Raw genomic sequence first — 20765 nt, forward strand, 5'->3', positions numbered from 1 at the left:
TTTTTTTAATAAAATCATTCAATTTTTTTATAATAATTAATATGACATACCTAATAGTTTATTGAATAAACTGCAGTGACTGCAGTTAAATTTTCAATACATTTTTTAACTGGTGTTTATTTAATTTTGCATAATTTTAGCGCGAGTTGTAATACTAATTATAAATTATAATAGGTGTATAAAATACGTCGTACATATTTTGTACGATTTTAAAACATTTAGTTCCGGGCCTAATAATGTTTAGTATTTTGAATAATTTAAAATTGTAATACCTACGTCAATTCCAAGCTTCGTTTTAGAAAAATTCAATGGAGTACTACTAGTTGATGGTAGCTTACTTTTTTTTGCTCCATTTTTCTTTTAGCTTATAAAAATAAAATCAATTACTAAGTTGTGTGACAATGTGACTATGATGAAATGGCACGGTGTGTTCTGACTGTGTAGTGCCCACTGTCTATACGTAATCGTAATAATCAATGTATAAAGTGTCGGTGAGCGTTCGTAGTATTACTATTCATTCTACGAAAAGTAAATCTTGAAGTTACAATTTTATTATGAAATAATAAATGGTGGTTTTTCCCATTATCGAATTACTTACCGCCTATAATGTGTATGCATGTATTGTGTAGGAAGTAGGTACTGTAATTTGGTACAGTGTGTGGCAGGGCACAAAGTGTTTATTAATAAATAAGAATTAAAATGAATCAGACCATTTATTTTGAAATATGCTAATCGTTTACCCGGTAAATATTTTTATACCTGGGCATACCAAAATGTTTATACCAAAAAAACTAAATATTTTATTTTTTTTCTAGTTTCGTAATAATTTATAAGTTTATATTTGAACTATTTGTAGGTATAAGAGTATAAGACAATATATAAATACAGCTCATGGGGGGGATCTATCCCCCATATCCCCCCCCGTAATTACGCCCCTGAATCCTATCTATGTATTTATATTTTGTTCTATTCTCTACTAAATAATATTTATTCTGTCTTTTTTCTTGGTTATTATAATATATAATGCATTTTTGTCCTTTTTTTCTTTTGTAATTAACTATACTGTATATTATACTGAACTCAAATTATTAATCCCCATCACAAGCATCACGCTTATAGGGGAGTTTGCAGCTTGTATTGATTTGTTATTTCTTTTGTTTTTTGTCGTTTGCAAGAAATAAATTATTATTATACAATATTATAATATAAATACGTATAATATATAATAGTAGTGATAACACGATCCTCCGACCTGCCGCGATTGCCCCGTATAATTTCATAATATTGAGGCGATTCAAAATCGTTTCTTGAGACTTATATCCATCAAGTGTAATATTAAACGTTTGACTCACACTTCATATGAACCATTGTTACTATATCTAAACATTGATACTCTTCAAAACAGAAGGATTAAAAATGATATTAGCTTTATATTTAAACTATTAAATGGATATATTTACTGTCCTGATCTTTTGTCAAATATATCATTTCTAGTTCCTGGTCATTCAACTAGACAGACAGACACCTTTTATGTGCCATTCCAGCGCACTTTATATGGTAAGAACGCCCCCTTAATTAGATGTATGCAACATGTAAATAATTTTAATGTCGATCTTTTTATTTGTTATTCTGTGAGTTAATTTAATTTATATCTAAGAAATTTATTCACTTAAAATATTTTTGTACCACCACAACAATCATTATATATATATTTATACTATTTTATATTCCACAATAACCATTATGTACATACTATTTTATATTCCACATACTATTGTAATTGGGCTCGCCCGTTAAATTAATAAATAAATAAATAAATAAATAAATAAATATTATATTAATATATTCTGTGAATACTATAATAATAATTATTAATTATGTCTGTGCATTATACCTGTGATAGTCATATGAGATATTGGACAGGCCATTTACGACTATCATACGGGAACGAACATGCAATTATAGAGGTCTTATCACAAATAAATTTATGTATATTATACAGTCGACTCTCGATGATTCAAACCTGCGGTAATTCGAAACTTTCGGTAATTCGAAGAAATTGCTCGTTTCCTTAGAAATCTCGCAGTAAAACAATGTATTTAAGCATACTCGGTAATTCGTAGTTCAACGCTCGGCAATTCGAAGCATATTCACCAAAATGTATTTCTTATAATCTTATCGTTAATAATTGACCTTACAATTTATTGTGTATACATTTAGCTTATTAAATGCCATAATTACCTATAGAATTATTAGGTACGATTTTTTTTTTCATAACTCGGTAATTCGAGTGTTTTTCACGTTCTTGATATTTCGAACGACTCGGCAATTCAAAATTGTTCACAAGTCCCACCAACTTTGAATTATCCAGAGTCGACTGTACGTAACATAATATTATGATAAGACCTCTGCTAGAACGAGAGACAATGATAAAAACAGCCTTTCTCTCTTCCACATTTCGGCACGTTTCCCTCCCGTGTCATATTTTGTCTTACGATGTGATACGAAGATAATAAACACGACGACGTAATCGTTATTGAAACTCCCAGGTATAATATTTACAGTACGTGTTATCATGTTTGACGTGTTATCAATTGGAAAATTGTTATTTAATACTTAATGACTACGTCGAAATGTCAAATAGATTTACTGTTCGGCGTTCGCTATTTTAGTGGGATTCCTCGGTCAATTGCTGTTCTAAAATTTAACTAACACGACACGATGTCATTGCAGTTGTAAAGTATTAACTTTTCATCAATCAAACGGTCACTGTTAAGGCGTCATGATCGCTCACAATTCGTCCAATTTATATCATGTAAAACATTATTAATACAATAAAATGTCGTTTCAAGAGTGAACAGTGAACGTTGAAACAATTCAAAAGTAAATGCAAACATGATCATTATGAGAGATTTCAAAAAATTATCACTAAATGTGTACTTTTAACATTTTAAGATGTATGCGGCCAACGGGTTGTATGTCGTGCAGGGAGAGCTGTCAACTTTAATATCGGCGTTAAAAAGAGATCACAATTCGTATCAAGTAAATCATAAAATTATTCAAAATATTCTGTGTAAGAAGACCCTTTACAACCATTTGTTGTCTTCGTCTTACATATGCGCTATGCAAATTTATGATCAGAAGAACGCGTTTAGCTCCGTTAACTTAAAAATTAGAGTGAATCGACCTTTTATAAAACTTGACGGTAAGTACATTATCTGTGTTTATACGTGGGTTTTTTACAATAACTTAGTTTTAAGTGAGTTATAAGCATTTTTAATTTACGCTATATTATTTACGCATAACTTGCTAAAAAATTGAACTATCGTAGAAAACCCATTACCCACACACAAACACAGATAATGTTCTTCATAATAGGCCCATTCACTTTTATTTTTAAACTAATGAGTTAAACGTGATCTGCTAAGCATAAATTTGCTATGTTATGCTGACAGTGTTGGGTAAGTTACTTTTAAAAAGTAACTTAGTTATTTTACTCGCTACTAAGAGATAAATGTAATTAAGTTACTTTACTCGTTACTCAAATAAAATTGTAATGAAATTACTATACTTTTCAAATAGAAAAGCAACTCATTACTTTCTATACATTTTTTTTTTAAATTTCTTGGCAATTATCTTTTGCAGACAAATTGAACAAGCAAATTCTTTATAAAACCTGTATAGTTAATAGGATCATATAAAATTTAGTCTTCCACACAAGCTATATTCATAGGAAACCTATTTAAAGTAATAGTAAATTTAATTAGCTGTTCTCGTGATTTACGGCGCAATTAGACATTTAAAATATCAAAACCATTGAAAACTGAATTGGGCCGAGTTAAAATGAAATATATATACATATTAGATTGTTAATCATAATAATACTCGCATTATACATATAATTGTTTTCAATTTGCAACAGGTAGGTAGGTACTTAATAATTTGAAACTGTAACGCGTTATTCTATAGAAATTACTTTTCAAAAGTAATTTCCATTACATTTTTGTTACTTGGAAATCATTCTAATGAAATTACGTAGCGCGTTACAAGCAAAGTAACGCCGTTACAGTAACGCGTTACTTTCGTTACGTTACTACCCAACACTGGTTATGCACTTGTAGGACAGAAACAACAAATATCTGTGTAGCATCCCCTTAAGTGTTAATTCTTAAATTTAAAATTGCCACCTAGTTTTTGTGGATATTTCATATAGGTATACAGTATACAATCTGTTACCTAATAACATTATGTTATAATAAATACATATTCCGTAGGTAGTTAATACTTATGTTTTGTGGTTAAGTTGCTACTATCAAATTATATTTTTAGTATATAGTATTTTCTGACCATATGAATGCATTTAATTATAGTTTTACTTGATTTACTGCCAGATAGTAAAATAGTGCGTAATTTAACAAAATTCTATCGTTTGGTATTGCATGTTATTACTTATTAGTATTGTTTCGATAGTAACATTCTTGAGCATTTAATTTATTCAAAGTATTCTACAATTCTCAATGATTTGATAAATTAATTCACCGTGTTCATAAAATACCATTATGGGTAACTACTATTTTATTATTTAAATAAACATTGATCTAGTTTTAATCTTTAAAAGTACTTAAAAATGTCATTTGTGAATCAATAGGTAGTAAATGTTGTTTTTCATTTATAACTTAATATTAAATAATACCTACTAAAAATTACACATTATTTTGATGTTTAAAATATATTTAACCCGACCAAATAACATATTATAATGTAAATGAAAATTTATAGCAGAAAATCAAAAGCTGATTGCCATTACGTACCTTAATATTTAATTTTTCAATTAACTAATTTGTATTTAATCTGCAGGATGAAGAAAGGTATTCTCCATGTAAAAGATTGTTCAAATTAAGAGATGCTATTAATCAAGTGGAAGATTTAATGTCCCTCAATTTTGATCATGTTATGGGTAACCTATTTACCTATTAAATACATAATATTTTTTATTTTTTTTTTGTAAATTTGGTTAAAATGGAAAAAATAATATCTGATTCCAACTGTTTACAAATTATACAGGTTTTATTGTATTAAGTATTTAGTTTAATAGATAATTATAGTTGGAATTTTGTGTTTAGAACCATTTTTGGATGTAATACGCTGTGAAGAGATTACTGGTCCAGTAACAAGTTTAGCATTGATGTCAATTTATAAGTTTATAAATTATGGACTAATAAAAAAATGTAAATTGGAATTGGAACTACACAAGATGATTTAGTAAACTTTATTAATATACTTTTGTTTAGGTGTTCCTGAGTCAAAATTATTGACAACTGTAGAAAATATTGCAGATGCAATTACTCACACTAGATTTTTGGGAACTGAAAAAACTAGTGATGCCATAGTATTAATGAAAACTTTACAAGTTTTATATTGCTTAATGATGTCTCCCGAAGGCGAATTTCTTCCAAATGAAAGTGTTTGTGAGATTATGATGAGTTGTTTTCGTTTTTGTTTTGAAGTTAGACTAAGTGGTATGTTATATACTATGTTCAATAAATAATTATCTCATGTAAATTGTATATGTTTGCAGAATTTGTACGATCCTATGCTGAACATTGCTTGAAAGATATTATTCAACTTCTTTTTTCAAGATTAGTTACATTAAGTAAAGAACTGGGAAATTCTTCAAAAGTCAGTTAAACTTAATTAAATGAAATTCAATAGCATGAGATATTTTAAAAATATTACTTTTTATGAATGATGTACTTCCTCAGGTATTAGGACTCAACATGAAGAATTATGGTGACCCTTTAAGCAATTGTAATGATAATGTGGAAAATACAGTAGATACAGTTAATTCAAGCGATGAAATACCACTACCTGAAGAATCAACTTTACCTCAGGTAAATTAATATAACTCTTCAAGAGAACGCTACACATGCATTTATTGTCTCGGTCTTACAAGTGTAGAGCATAAAAAATGTACGCTCAGCAGATCAGATTTAGCTATGTTAGTTTAAAAATTATAGTGAATCAACATATTATTAAACTTAATGGCAAGAACATGGTCTGTGTTTGTTTGTGGAATTTTTACGATTCCTCAATTTTTACAATGATTAAGTTTTTAATTTGCGCTGTATTATGTATGCAAAACTTGATAAAAAATTGAACTCTTCTAAAATCACACATATAAACACAGATAATGTTCATACCGTTAAGTTTCATAGTTTCAATTCACACTAGTTTTTAAACTAACAAAACTAAATGTTATCTGTTCAGTGTAAATTTGCTATGTTACACACTTGTAATACGGAAACAACAAGTACATGTAAATATAATTTAATGAGCTCTTATACAGTGGAACATCGGTATCGTGAAGTCTTAAAGGACAATAATTCAACATGTCCAAATTTAATAAATACAATTATTTTCATTGAATTCCACATTTTAAAAATCTGTCTAACCGTTAACTTTTGATTATTTAAATATTCTGAATCATATATTGTTATAGAATTTCCATGATAAATTGAATTAAAACTATTGTGTTTGAAATATTAGTGTGATGTGAATGTCCTGACTGAAACATCAAGACCAGACATAGACAATGAAAAAGAAACTTCGCCTGGTAAAGAATTACCGACTGATGAATTACCATTACTAAACAATGGTAAGTTATTATTATATATTTTCTTACAAATATTAAAAATAATAATTTATTGCTTTTAAAGAAAATGACCCAGATTCAAATAATGAGACACCAGTAGATGATGATAAAAAAGAATACGTGAATGGTCAAGGAGTAAGATTTACGACCCAAATACCTATACCTTACACTAGTAAGTGATTTTTTTCTACCACTTTAATATTGTAGTTAACTCTACATATTAGTTAATACTTGACTTATAATTTTTAGAAGTTCCATACAATAGTGGCTGTGTTTTGGAGCTTATTAAGTTTCTTGTAGACGCTTGCGATCCTCATGATCAGCAAAATACTGAAGTAATGATTGGTGTTGGGCTCAATCTTTTGGTCATTGCTTTTGAAGTTGGAGCATATGCCATTAAATGCCACGTTAACATGCATTCCATTATAAAAGATCAACTATGTCGTAACATTCTTTCTGTGTGTGCACAAATCAAAGAAAATTTTATATTTTCTTTATTATAATATTATATAATAGTTAAAACAATTTATATATTTTTTTTAGCTCTTGTCTCATGAAAAAATGCCAATATTCAGTTCAAGTCTTAGACTTGCTTTCTTAGTGTTTGAATCTATGCGTCAACATTTAAAATTTCAACTGGAATACTATATGACCAATTTAATAAACATAGTGGTTAATGAAAATTCTAAAATTCCATATGGTAAAAAAGAAATGGCCCTAAGTATGTAAATCATTATAATCAAATTCAAATATTCCTACAAACAATTTAATGTTAAGAAATTAATTTTGTATTATTTCTCTAGAATGTCTTGTCCAACTATGGAAAATTCCTGGACTGGTCACTGAACTTTATTTAAATTATGATTGTGGACTGTATTGTTCAGATTTGTATGATGACATTACTAAATTACTATCTAAAGCAAGTTAATAATAAAATAAAATTACATATTTATTTATTTATTTATATTTCATAATAACTCTATTGGTTATAGAATGTTTTTCCATTCAATGATATCTACAGCACTCATTTACTATCAATGGATGCTCTTTTAGCTGTGGTTGATTCAATTGAACATCATTGTCATAATCGTACACAGTTCACTCAAAAATCAGAAAGTAGTTCAACATATGATGGTATAATTTAATTACTTATAATTTAGTTGTGTTCTTAATGTTATAACTTAAATGTATTTAGTTTCTGAAGATCAAAAATCAGAATCTGAAATTAATTTAGAACGTTGGCAACCAGACTTCTCAATTAATATTCCTAGTCATGAAGAATTAATGGCCATAAAAAGAAAGAAAAAGGTTAAATAATTTATTTATGTTTTTGTTTACAGTTGTAAATTACAGTACTCTAGATAAAATTGGCCTATAGCACTTTATTTTTGAATTATTATTAATGAATAATAATTTTCTTAATAATTTTAGCTACTTACTTCGGGTACAGAAAAATTCAACACAAAACCAAAGAAAGGTATAGAGTTTCTACAAGAACACGGTCTTTTATCAACACCATTGAATCCAATTGAGATTGCTACATTTTTGAAGGAAAATCCTCTTTTGGATAAAAAAATGATTGGTGAATATATAAGCAACAGAAACAATGTGGATGTTTTAAATAGTTTTATCAAGTATGTTTTAAATTTTAATAGTATAATAATTTGGGAACTGATATTAATTTAGTATAAAATTAAATATATTTAAATATATATTTATTTACGATATTTAAATATTTAAATTGAAAATAAGAGAATTTAATATACATAATACATAATACAAAGTAAAATTATTTATTTTGAATCTTTCAAATAGTCTTTGTGAGGGAAATAGTTAGAAACAACATATAATTCGAAATTTAATAATTTAAAATGACATTGATTCAATCTTAGCATTATTTTTGATGATTGAATGATGATTTCTCTACATAAACGGTAGTGATAGTCGATAGATGCATATTTCATACACGATAATTCTTTTGTATTGTGTTTGATTTATAAATTGTTTTTGGGGTTTTTTTTAACACTATATCCTTTATTGTCATTACAGCATTAAATTCTGTTTTTTTTTCAAGTTTTCTGTATTTATTTCTATATGTCAACCGTGTGAGTCTTAATGTGCTGGTTAACTCGACCATGTTGGTCAATAAATTCCGATTTTTCAAAAGATTGACAATATAAAACTTATCCATCACATCTAAAAATTTAGTTTGAAAATTCTTGCAAATAAAGACCATATTTTTATCTTTTTGTGCAAGTTACTTAAGGCATATTTAAATGATTATAATTATTATATTATGTAATAAAAATATGGATACTAACTACACAAAATGACTCAATACGAAAATAATGTGATTGAAAAGCAAACACGTATATATTAGTGTGTAGGTACTGAAATTTACACCTAGTACCTTATATCTAATACCTACTACCTATATAACAGGGGTGGCCAAATCACGGCTCGCGGTCTTATTTACAAAAACCAAAATATTTTAATTTTTTTTGTATACATTTATTGTATTTATTTAAGGCTTAGAACATAGAATATAGATTAAATCAAACAAAAAAAAAATTAAATTATATGAATAATAAATTAAAAAATTAAACATTAAGCTAATTTTGTTTGCGTGGTATTTTTTTCGTGTCTACTTTTTTAGTAAGCTTCTTAAGATCTGGTTGAATTGATGTAAGAGCAGTTCTTAGTAATTCTGTAAGATGATCATCAGTCAAATTTGAACGATATTTTGACTTAATTATTTTCATTGTTGAATAAAGTGATTCACATGAATATGTCGTTCCAAAAATTGATATCAATTTTACCGCACAGTTTTTAATATTTGGGTATTTTAATATAGAAATATGCTTCCAAAATTCCAATATAGAGGGACAATTGTTTATAAACTGCTTAAGACCTTCATCTTCTAATAACTCCAAGAGTTCTATTTCGAGATCTGCTTTATTTGTGATGATAGGATGTGATAATGGACATCCCTTTTCAATGACATTAACTAAAAATGGATTTTCTAAAAATCCGAATGAGGGTTTTAATGCCTTTAGGTCTCGAAATCGTTCTTCGAAGTCGGTAAATAGAAATTCAAGTTTAAGTACATAGTTTGATTGTAAATCTCGTATGAAAAGTTTTAGTTTATTTTGAAAACTAAATACTTTTTGCCCTAGGTCATTAACTAATTTATTTTGACCTTGAAGAGATACATTTAATGTTGATAAATGTTGCATGATGTCAGTGAAAAATGCCAAATCTCTTAACCAATTTGAATTTGAAAGTTGAGGAAAACTTTTATTTTTTTCTATTAAAAATATTTTGATTGGTTCTATTAATTGAAAAAATTTAGTTAAAATGTTATTGACCGACAACCATCTAACTAGACAATACCATGGAACATCATTAGGAATATCATCTTCTATGTCTTCTAGGAAGTTTTTAAACTGCCGATGTGTTTTTGCACTTGATCGTATGTAATTTACAATTTTTAAAACAACATCCATCACATGATCATATTTAAAATATTTAGCAGTTAGGTGTTCTCTATGTAGAATACAATGAATAGGTATGTGTTTACAATAGGACTATTCAACACAGACTACAGGCTATATTAAAAACGATATAATTTCATATTTCGTAATTTGATATGTTTATCGGCTGTTTACTATCTTTATTACTTTTGTGGTATAAAAGTACAAATTAGATAATTTGGCTCTTGATATAATTTTATTAATACATGTGGCTCGCGTACATAGTCATGTTGGCCACCCCTGCTATATAAGATATTAAATTGTTGTTGTTTGATGCCATAGTGTGTACTGACTGCAGACCTTACTGTATAGTATCGTACATCGTAAAATACTAAAATAAAAATGGAAATCCTACATTAATACAGAATATGTATATTTGATATTTATTAGTAAAATATTTAAAATAAAATTAGCATAAACTCATCTGACATAAAATGAAACGTACACATATGTCAAAAACTTAACGATCTTACAACTACATACAAATGTATTACATTTATTTAAATTAAAATCTATTCCCTAATTATAATTTTATAATTTCATAGCGTGTATTTTATAATTTGTTGTTATTTTGTTTAGTTCTTTTGATTTATGTGGTACACGTGTTGATGAAGCACTTCGAATGTATCTTGAAGCATTTCGACTACCAGGAGAATCTCCTCTAATATCATTCGTATTAGAACCATTTACAGAATATTGGCATGTTAGTAGTTATTAATACTTATCATTAAATAGTATTTTCAAATTTATTTTGTTTGTATGAATTCTAGAAATGTAATGGGGAACCTTTTGCAAATGCAGAATGTGCATTTTTATTAGCATATGCAATTATTATGCTAAACGTTGACCAACACAATCAAAATGTTAGACGGATAGATCAACCAATGACAACAGATTCATTTAAACGCAATTTAAAAAAATTGAATGGTGGCGAAGATTTTGATCATTCAATGTTAGAAGAAATATATAAAGAAATCAAGTAAGCTAATTTACAATTTACTTAGTTCATAATACCTACTATAAATTTTTGTTATCGCCCCACTACTACACCATATAAAATGTATTACACCATCAGGAGTGATACCAAACGTCTAAATCAATTGTTTTACTATTTTACTACGTTCAGATAATTTTTGTGTGCTGTAATAAATTTTATTATACTTCAATAAATCACATAATATTTATATACTACTGTTTATAATTAATGGTAGTATGTATAGTTAATAATTAATATTATTATACATGTGATTATAATCACACGTAAATAAACATAAGAAAATAAGATGATTTCCTATAGATTCTTATTTGTAATTTTCCCTTGTCATGGATTTTATTTTGTTTTAACAATGTGCTTTTTATTGTAAACAACATTGACTGCTAGTATTAAATATTACAGTGAACAACTAATCAAAATTAATTTTAAACAATATTTTTAAATAATTTTATATTATTTGTAAGATAGGTATGCATTTGAAACTAGTAACTACACATACAATATAGCAACAGGCCAATAACATACCAACACAATTATTAAAATATAATAAAATAACATTTTAAATATTGTAAGAATTGAGAATTATTTACCCATTTTCCATTAATAGAACACAGGTTAGACTATCCTATCGAGATACAAAGAAATATTGATCATAAATGAGAAATTCAAACTATTAGATTAAAGAATAAAGACTGCTGACATATGGTGGTGGGACATACGTTTATATAACTCGGTGGAAAGGCGATAACAAACATATATCATACATTTCTTCTTTGATCATACCAATAACTAATTTAATGAACATTTTTAGATCAAATGAAATTGTTATGCCTGCAGAACATACTGGTACTGTTCTAGAAAACTATTTATGGAAAGTTTTGTTACGACGTGCATCTGGTAAAGATGGATCTTACATACAAGCACCAAGTGGAGTTTTTGACCATGAACTATTTTCTATTTGTTGGGGTCCTACTTTAGCTGCATTAAGCTTTATATTTGATAAGTCAAATCATCAAACAGTTTATACTAGAACAATATTTGGTCTTAGGTAATTTTTGCTCATAAAAATAATTATTTATAACTTTCTTTTTAACTCATTTAAATAGATACAAGTCATAATGCACATAACTACTGTAACTTATTCTCATAACTCAATCTTTCAGAAAATGTGCATTTATTTGTGCCCATTATGGAATGTGTGCTGAATTTGATAGCCTTATCATATCATTGTGCAAGTTTACTAATTTACAGAACAACCCAGATGTGTGTATAGTATTCAAATATTTTATCAATATTAGTTATTTAGAAACATTTTACAAAAAAATTAGTCTAAAAGCTTAAAGGGATTTTGAAATCTGAATAGAATTAATAGTGTTTTCGATTTTACTCACTTTTTTGTATCGAGTGCTAAAATGTATTAGATTTTACCAATATTCAGTGAACTGGTGCAGTATTGTATTCTGTATTCAATTTAAATGCACTGACTATGCTCTTGTACACTCAGTGTTCATTTTCTGCAGTGCCGGTTTTGTGAATGCTCATACTATTATGAACTCCATTACTCTATTAAGGAGTTAAATTTTGTTAAATTTTGTTTATATTTGTTTTATTAAAATTTGTGCAGACCTAGTGTAACACTCATAGATTGATATAATTACTTGGTACACTTATAAATTGTCAAATCGAAAACACTATAAATCGTATTCTTAATTTTTAGTTTACAAATGTTAAATTCAAATTTATACATTGTATTATTTATGATTCTGTCAATTTAGTGTCCAGAAAATGTTACAATACTGTTTGGAAGTAACCCTAAATCTCGATTGGCTACTCGCACTCTTTTTAGTCTGACGCATATGTATGGTGATATTATTCGTGAGGGTTGGTCTAGTATATTTGACATAATCTTACAACTGTATAAATGCAAACTATTACCTACCATTTTAGTCGAGGTAATTTTCCTAAACTCTTTTAATACAATATTATAATATAATGTATATAATTTAGTGTATTTTTTTAGTCTGAAGATTTTCTTGAGCTAAGTGGTAAAGTTTCATTGATACGCGAAACAGTGCCTCCAGGTTCACAAAAATCAGAATCTGGATTGTTCAGTTCACTATACTCTTACATAGCTTCTGGAGGTGGTAAGTATTAAGTATATAGCATAAAAAGCATAAACATTTTGAGTTAAAATAATAATTTTAAATTTACAATTCTTACGAATTTAGAGACAATTAATCATAAAATACAGACATCAAATGAACCTGAGTTAATTATTACATCTAGAGACTGTATATCTGAGAGCCGCTTGGAAAGTCTAATTACAGAATCTAAGTTTCTCACTATAGAATCTTTGGAAGCTTTAGTAAAAGTATGTGTATTATATGTCTATAAATATCAATAAATTATATAACATGAACATTTTTATTCTTTAGGCATTAATTGGAACATTTTATAAGCCAGAAGGTGTATTAGCACTTGGGTCACGGGAAAGTGAAAATGCTGCTAGTTTCCTATTAGAAATGCTTCTTAAAATAGTTTTACAAAATCGGTAAGCTTTTACTTAATGCATTATTATATTCAATACTAAACTAAATGTAACAACCACAGGGATAGAGTGAACACCCTATGGGATGCAGTTAAACAACACCTGTACAATCTTATAACAGGTGCTATTGAACATAATCATATGTTTCTTTTGGAACGCACTGTTGTTGGACTAATGAGATTAGCATCTCGCCTCATGAGACGCGAAGAAATAAGTTCAATGGTAAAATACATTTTTTACTTATTATGTTTTAAACTTTGTATATTTCATTTGTTATTTCGTTTTTGTACATTGCATTTTTTAGGTATTGCAGTCATTAAATGTTTTACTATTACTCAACAAAGATGCTTTACAAATAGTTGGCCGTCAAATAGCATTTGGAATGTATGAATTATTAAAAATGTGTGCTGCAAATATTCACACCAGAGATGATTGGACATTAATCTTTTCTATTTTAGAGTATGTCGGTGCTGGAATTGTTGTATCTAAAAGCAATAATATAGGTATGTTTATCTATTCAAAAATAAATTCATTCCTTTGCATGGAATCTTAAAAATTTAAACCTATTACTGACAAGTTTTAATGTTTAATAGATAATCGGTCTGATAATGAAGTGACAAGTGTAAGTGATAGCAATGATGACAGTGGCTTAGACGTAAAATCAGTTAATAATGCCTCGACCCCTTCGTCATCACCTCCAGATAATAAATCAGATTGGTTGAAGGTAAATACATTTCACGCTATGTTTAACAATAAATTCATATAAAAAGCAAATATTTTTGTACATATAGATTGAAACAAACCCAGGGGCACTAGAAATCTGGCCAGATTGTTCAACATTTAAACGTCATGACCCATTATCTTTTGTTAAATGCTGTGAGTGTCTGGCATTTTTAGTGCGTAACATTGCACATATTACACCATACAACTTTATCAAATGTGTCTCAGTCATAAAAAATTTTGCTCGGGCCAGTTTACAATCAAGTATGATGCATTTATAAGAGGACGCTACACAGTCATTTGTTGTCTCCGTCTTACAAGTGTGTAACATAGCAAATTTACACTCAGCAGATTACGTTTCGCTGCCTTAGTTTAAAAATTAGTGTGAATCAACCTATTATGAAACTTGATATTAATAACAGTATCTGTGTTTATGTGTGGGTTTTTACAATAGTTCAATTTTTTAGCAAGTTATGCGTGTATAATTTAGCGTAAATTAAAATTACTCATAACTTACTTAAAAACTGAGTTATTGTAAAAAAACAAATGTTTTTACCATCAAATTTCATAATAGTTCAATTCACTCTAATTTTTAAACTAACGTAGTTAAACATGATCTGCTAAACGTAAATTTGCTATGTTATACACTTGTGAGACGGAGACAAAAAATATCTGTGCAGTGTCCTCTTTACACTTTTTTTTTTAAAAATCCATGCTCAAGTTAATTTATTTTAGAAGATAAAAATGTACGTCAAAAATTAGGCAACAAACCAAAAACAAATTTGAAATCAAACAAAAATAAATTATCTAATCCATATGATGCAGACGATAGTGACCCTGAAGACATTCCAAGTAGTTACACTCAAGTTTCTATTCAAGTAATTTCTTCATTCACTTTTTAATGTATATTATAATTAATCACAAATTGCTTAAATGTTTTCAGCTTCTTGACCTTATGCACACATTGCACACAAGCACTGCAGATATATATCGTTGGTGGTCAGAAGAAAATCCAGACACAGAACTTATATCTTTATGGAGCTATGGGTGGTGTCCATTACTCCAAGGTATAGCCAGTCTGTGTTGCGATTGCCGACGTGATGTGAGTAAATCAAACTCTCAATGTCAGTATGTAAAATAATATTTGTAATTGTACGTAGGTGAGGATGAGTGCTGTGACATATCTACAACGTGCCCTTTTAATGCACGACTTAGCTACACTCAACGGCGATGAATGGGAAGCTTGTTTCCGCAAAGTCTTGTTTCCATTGATGAACAAACTGTTAGAATGTGCAACCGACATTGATCCAAGCGGTTTAGATGAAACGAAAATGCGGTCTGCCACTTTGTTATCAAAGGTTGTTAATAATAATAATAACTTATTACTAATTAATAAGCTAAATTAATAGTTTAATAATTATTATTATTAGAGCACAGATTTGTATGCATTTTAATTAACATTCAATGCATTCAATTAACCAAATAAAAAATATTAAGTATGCAAAAAATATTGAATACGCTCTAGTGTTCAAATATGCATGAAAAAAATGAATATTAACTCAAAAATTAGAACTTTTATGTATAAACCCACCCATAAAATGACTCCACTGATTCCAGTGTTTAATAGAATTAAAGAAATTTAATTTCGTGAGTTTAAATTTTATAGTAAAATATGAGAGTTCTAACAGCTTAGAAGGAATTTATTTTTATATACAAAAAATATCAATTTAATATTTTAGTTACTAAGAGTTGAATGATGAATTGAAATGATTTAAATATTTTTTTACTTTAATAAATCAAACATTTTTCCTGTACACTAATTGAATGTAAATTATAAATATTGTCATAGGTTTTCTTACACCATTTGACTCAACTCCAATCACTACCAACATTTGTTGACTTATGGATAACTGTTCTGGAACTGATGCACAAGTTTATGATATCTGACAATAGTGACACTCTGGTATAATATTAATTAATCACTAATACTTTTTAAATATTGTGATTTGTATTAAATTGTTTTTATCTTTTAACTTTTGTGTTTGTTATCATCAGAGTGAAGCAATACCAGAAACGTTGAAAAATATGTTATTAGTGATGTTAAACGGAAAAACAAACAGTAAAGAAGAATTGAATAGCAAACAAACTTTTTGGGATGCTACTTGGGCTAAAGTAAATACGTTTTTACCCCAAATGTCCAATGATTTGCTTCAACATCACAATAGCAGACAAATTAAAATGCAAGACCATGGTAATAAATAACAGTCATAATAAGATACAAATAATTAAAAAAAAAAAAAATATTTGTTTAGTGTCTCAATTAACAGATACCTCATCAGATTTATCAGAAGTAACTCGATCCATTGTTCCCCTTGAACCAGGCGTTATTATGCCTCTTGGATCGCCAACTTCTTTGGAACTAACACATGAAGTTTTGAATTCTCAATCACCCTTTGTGTCTAGTCTTTATCAAAATGTCAATCAAAACTCAGTAATGGGTGTACAGAACTTTGTCAATCATACTCAACATGTCGAGTAAATATATATATATATATTTAAATATTTTCACATAAAAATAATTATAATATTTCAATTCAAACATTTGTCTTTTAAAGGGATGATCAAAACGACGAACTGATCGCAGTCATTACAACTGTTCCGATTTCTCAACCTTATATACTCACTAATGAGAGTGAAGAATCTGAAAACAGTAAGTATATTATGATAAAATTAAAAATTATTAATAAAATCAATTTTTATGCATGTATGTCTTTATATTACATTTACTTGATTATGTAATTAAACAGATATAAACAGAAAACTATAATTTTTCTGAGTTCACAATTAAGTTTTACATTTTGGTATTACTACCCATTTTACAAAAAAGATAAATTACCTTAATTACCTTAAGAGGATGTCATACCAGCATAATATGTTATCTCCGTCTTACTACTGCATAATATAAAATGTACGTCCAGCAGTTCCAAATTTGAGAAAAATATTACAGTTGATTTTACTTATTATCAAACTTAAATGTAAGAACAGTACCGGCGTTTTCTCATTTGTTTTTTCGCAACATTCAAATTTTTAAGTAAATTGTGAGCATTTTAAAATATTAATATTTTACATACTCATAACTCACTTAAACTATGAATACATCATAAAAAACCAACCAGAGAACACAGATAATGTTCTTACATTTAAGTTTAACAATAGGTCAATTCTCTATAATATTTAAGCTAACAACACAACATTTAAAGTGCTGGACGTACATTTTGATATATTATGTATTAGAGACAACACATGCAGGTACGACGTCTTCTTAAGACAATTGATTGTGCCTTGAGCCCATGAATTGTTTAAGTATAATACTAATAATTCATTTTTCAGGTAATAACAAACCAGATTGTGAAGTAGACCAACAACTGCATTGAAATAATTATAAATTTATATTATTATTATTCACTTTTTATGTTCAACATTTCGTATTATATACATTTTCTATTTGTTCATATTATTGTATTTAATATATATTATCCAGTTAAAATTACTTTAATAGTAGTTTTGGTTTTACATTCAATTCAAGATATATTTGAGTTGTGATGAAAAAATAGTTTCATTAATTGTGTGAATTGCATCAATTATTAATCTTTAATTTATGTTTTCAATAGTTTTCTTTCCACAATATTACAAAAAGTTATTTGGTAAAAGTAATAGTAATGTTTCAGTGGCATATTTATGATAGGTGCGTAGAAACCACTCCACGGTGAATTTATTAGATTACCATATTATTTTTATGATAAAAATGATGAATATAATATCATAATTCATAAACTGGATAAAATATGTCTTAAAAATAAAAAATTGTGATATCTATTATACCTACATCAAAATAATAGATTCAAAATCTATTAAAATAAAATGTTCAATCTCTTAGATACACAGTAATTTTATGGCTGTCGTATGCATTCTAATGGCAATGGTACGCGTGTATTTTGCGGTTTTCATTTAGATCAATTGTCTACCAAAATTATGAGCAGGCAATAGGCATACAATCTGTGTATTAAGTTTTATGTAAAAATTTAATTGCTAAAAATATAATACAAAATTATAATGTTCAAAATTTAAGAAAGGAACTGAATAAAAATTGAAAATCTAATCTAATGTATAAAAATTAATATTTGCTTGTTCGCTCTCTATAGTCTCAAAAACTACTCGCCCAAAATATATGTTTTAAGTTTTGGTAAAATATATTTAAATACAAAAATATTTTATCTAGAAAAATAACAGACATTTTTCTAAAATTATAGTATTGTGTTGTTTTCATTTTTAAACTGTTATTTACGTATAAAACTATAAAAATGAAAAATTTTAACTTGACAAGGTAAATTTTAAAATCAACTGAGAAAACTAATTTCAAATATCACTTAAACTAGTTAAGTTCATATAACTATTATATAAGTCAATTAGAAAATTAACCAAGAAATTAAGTTAAAAAGTAAAAAAAAATAACTTTTTATCCAGTTATATTATCTTTCTTTGCAGCAGCACAAACAAATATTAAACAGCAGTAACTATTACAAATTGAGTACTTGTTAATATATTAAAACCTAAAAGGAAGATTTGACAAATTAAATAACTTTTGTTCTGATCGATATTTTTTAATTTTTTTATATAATTTACAGATTTATGTGCTACACGTATGCGAAATATAACATTTTTAGTAAAATTCAATGTCTATTATATTATTAAGTCTAGTATTGTACTTTCCGCAATGTGAACCTAATTACGAGTCACAACCTACAGTGATTTGTGTACAATTAATAAACAATTTCACATTATTGTAGATATTAGGTACCTACCTACTGTTGTTCAAAAATATAACTTTAACAGACTTTGGTCCTAGTGCACAAGTCATTGCCCATGTTAAAAGAGTAGGAAAAAATATTGACTATAGGTATCAAAACGAACTATTTCCAAAACTTACTTTTACCCGTGTTGTACCTATGTATAGGGAAGTAAAAATGTTATTCTAAAACAAACTAAATTTTAATTTTAACAATTTTAATTAAGTTTTAAATTAAATTAAAAATATAACTCTAGAATATTTAACACATATTTTGAATCGTTTTAAATATAAATAATTTAAAAAAAACACCTTTTTTTCAAAATGATTTGTCTGGTTATAAATATGGTTTGTTTTTATTGGAAATGTTAAGATACAGAAAATCGCTTCTCCTGAAAAATCAGTATTTTGGCAATAGTATGTTTTGGATTTCTACCCCTCAATTTATTATTATTAAAATTCTAATTTTCACAGAAATCTTATGAAATGATCTGTTACTTACAGAATAATTATTATTAAAATAATTCGTATTCGTATACTGACTTAACGCGACCTATTTTTTTTCTCAAAATCATTTTTTACAGAAAAAACTGTCAATCCACGTAAAAAAACCGATTTCGATAGTTTTTTTTTTTTTTTTGGAAAGAGAAACACTTCTTACAAAGCGCATTTTACTTAAATTTGAGGAATTAAAGACATTATAATATAAAAAAAACTGCATGAATGGAATTCAATCATATATTGCTTATAAATAAGCCTGTCCAACTTAAAGTGCTCACTAAAACGAAACGCGCAACTAATAATGATAGTTTTGTAATCAGTAGATCGTGGTCTAAATTATGGTGTACCTATATATCGCCGTGTAACTTGATGAAAAACATGATTAGATTTGTATGTTTTTAAAAGTGAATAGGTTTATATCGTATTATTGATGACATTGTTCATTTCAATTGCCACATACGGGTTAATAAAAGTCATTATTTCATAATTGAGTCATTAAATACTATCTTAGTATCTTATCCAACGTATATAAATTGATAAATACTTTAAAGGTAAGTCGGCACCGTGTCTACCACCGTCGAAGGCCCCACCGTGAAGTCGTCCATAGTCATATCCATCACACACCCGCCGTGAGCTCTGCGATCTCCTTCACGAGTCGTCTTCTTGCAGGACTGCAGGCACTGTCGCGTACCTCTGAACCTCGACCCCACGTCGCCTCACCTGGTCTGTGGCCCTCGGACGGTTTATCGCCGGGAGCAACGACAGAACACGCGTACGGCTTTTGAAACGCCTCCCCAAGCGGAGGAGACGATTCGCAGGATCTGCGCGTATTGCTGGGTTTATTCCCGAGTCCGGCCAGCCGGTCCGGGCCCCAAAACTGTTTCTGACATCAGTTCCCCTGCAGGCCGGGGTGACGTACCCAGCCTCATAACACTACGCCTCCACCACCGCTTGCACGCAGCTGCCACAGC

At 28.1% G+C, this 20765-nt stretch overlaps 1 protein-coding gene across 1 annotated transcript; it reads left to right on the forward strand.

The window, feature by feature from the left end:
* Positions 1–2604: 2604 nt before the first annotated feature.
* Positions 2605–18106, forward strand: LOC100159583 (Golgi-specific brefeldin A-resistance guanine nucleotide exchange factor 1). The gene is made up of 35 exons (XM_001948624.5): positions 2605–2883; positions 2956–3042; positions 4858–4957; positions 5124–5228; positions 5292–5519; positions 5579–5679; positions 5763–5891; positions 6547–6655; positions 6717–6824; positions 6902–7110; positions 7196–7373; positions 7456–7571; positions 7645–7786; positions 7848–7960; positions 8084–8286; positions 10765–10888; positions 10956–11164; positions 11991–12227; positions 12343–12442; positions 12955–13131; positions 13200–13323; positions 13408–13550; positions 13615–13730; positions 13790–13949; positions 14032–14230; positions 14321–14451; positions 14519–14711; positions 15183–15325; positions 15391–15549; positions 15608–15805; positions 16297–16410; positions 16503–16698; positions 16760–16982; positions 17063–17157; positions 17838–18106. The coding sequence occupies exons 2-35, from the start codon at positions 2956–2958 to the stop codon at positions 17879–17881; spliced, it is 5013 nt and encodes a 1670-aa protein (XP_001948659.2). The 5' UTR covers positions 2605–2883; the 3' UTR covers positions 17882–18106.
* Positions 18107–20765: the final 2659 nt, after the last annotated feature.

The sequence above is a fragment of the Acyrthosiphon pisum genome, chromosome A2 (genome assembly GCF_005508785.2).
Source record: "Acyrthosiphon pisum isolate AL4f chromosome A2, pea_aphid_22Mar2018_4r6ur, whole genome shotgun sequence".
Lineage (NCBI taxonomy): Eukaryota > Metazoa > Arthropoda > Insecta > Hemiptera > Aphididae > Acyrthosiphon > Acyrthosiphon pisum.

Coding starts and splice junctions, on each gene's coding strand:
- LOC100159583 (XM_001948624.5), top strand. CDS start 2,956: ATGTATGCGGCCAACGGGTTGTATGTCGTGCAGGGAGAGCTGTCAACT. Junction 6,825..6,901: donor AATACCTATACCTTACACTA/GTAAGTGATTTT, acceptor TATAATTTTTAG/AAGTTCCATACAATAGTGGC. Junction 15,326..15,390: donor ACACTCAAGTTTCTATTCAA/GTAATTTCTTCA, acceptor AAATGTTTTCAG/CTTCTTGACCTTATGCACAC.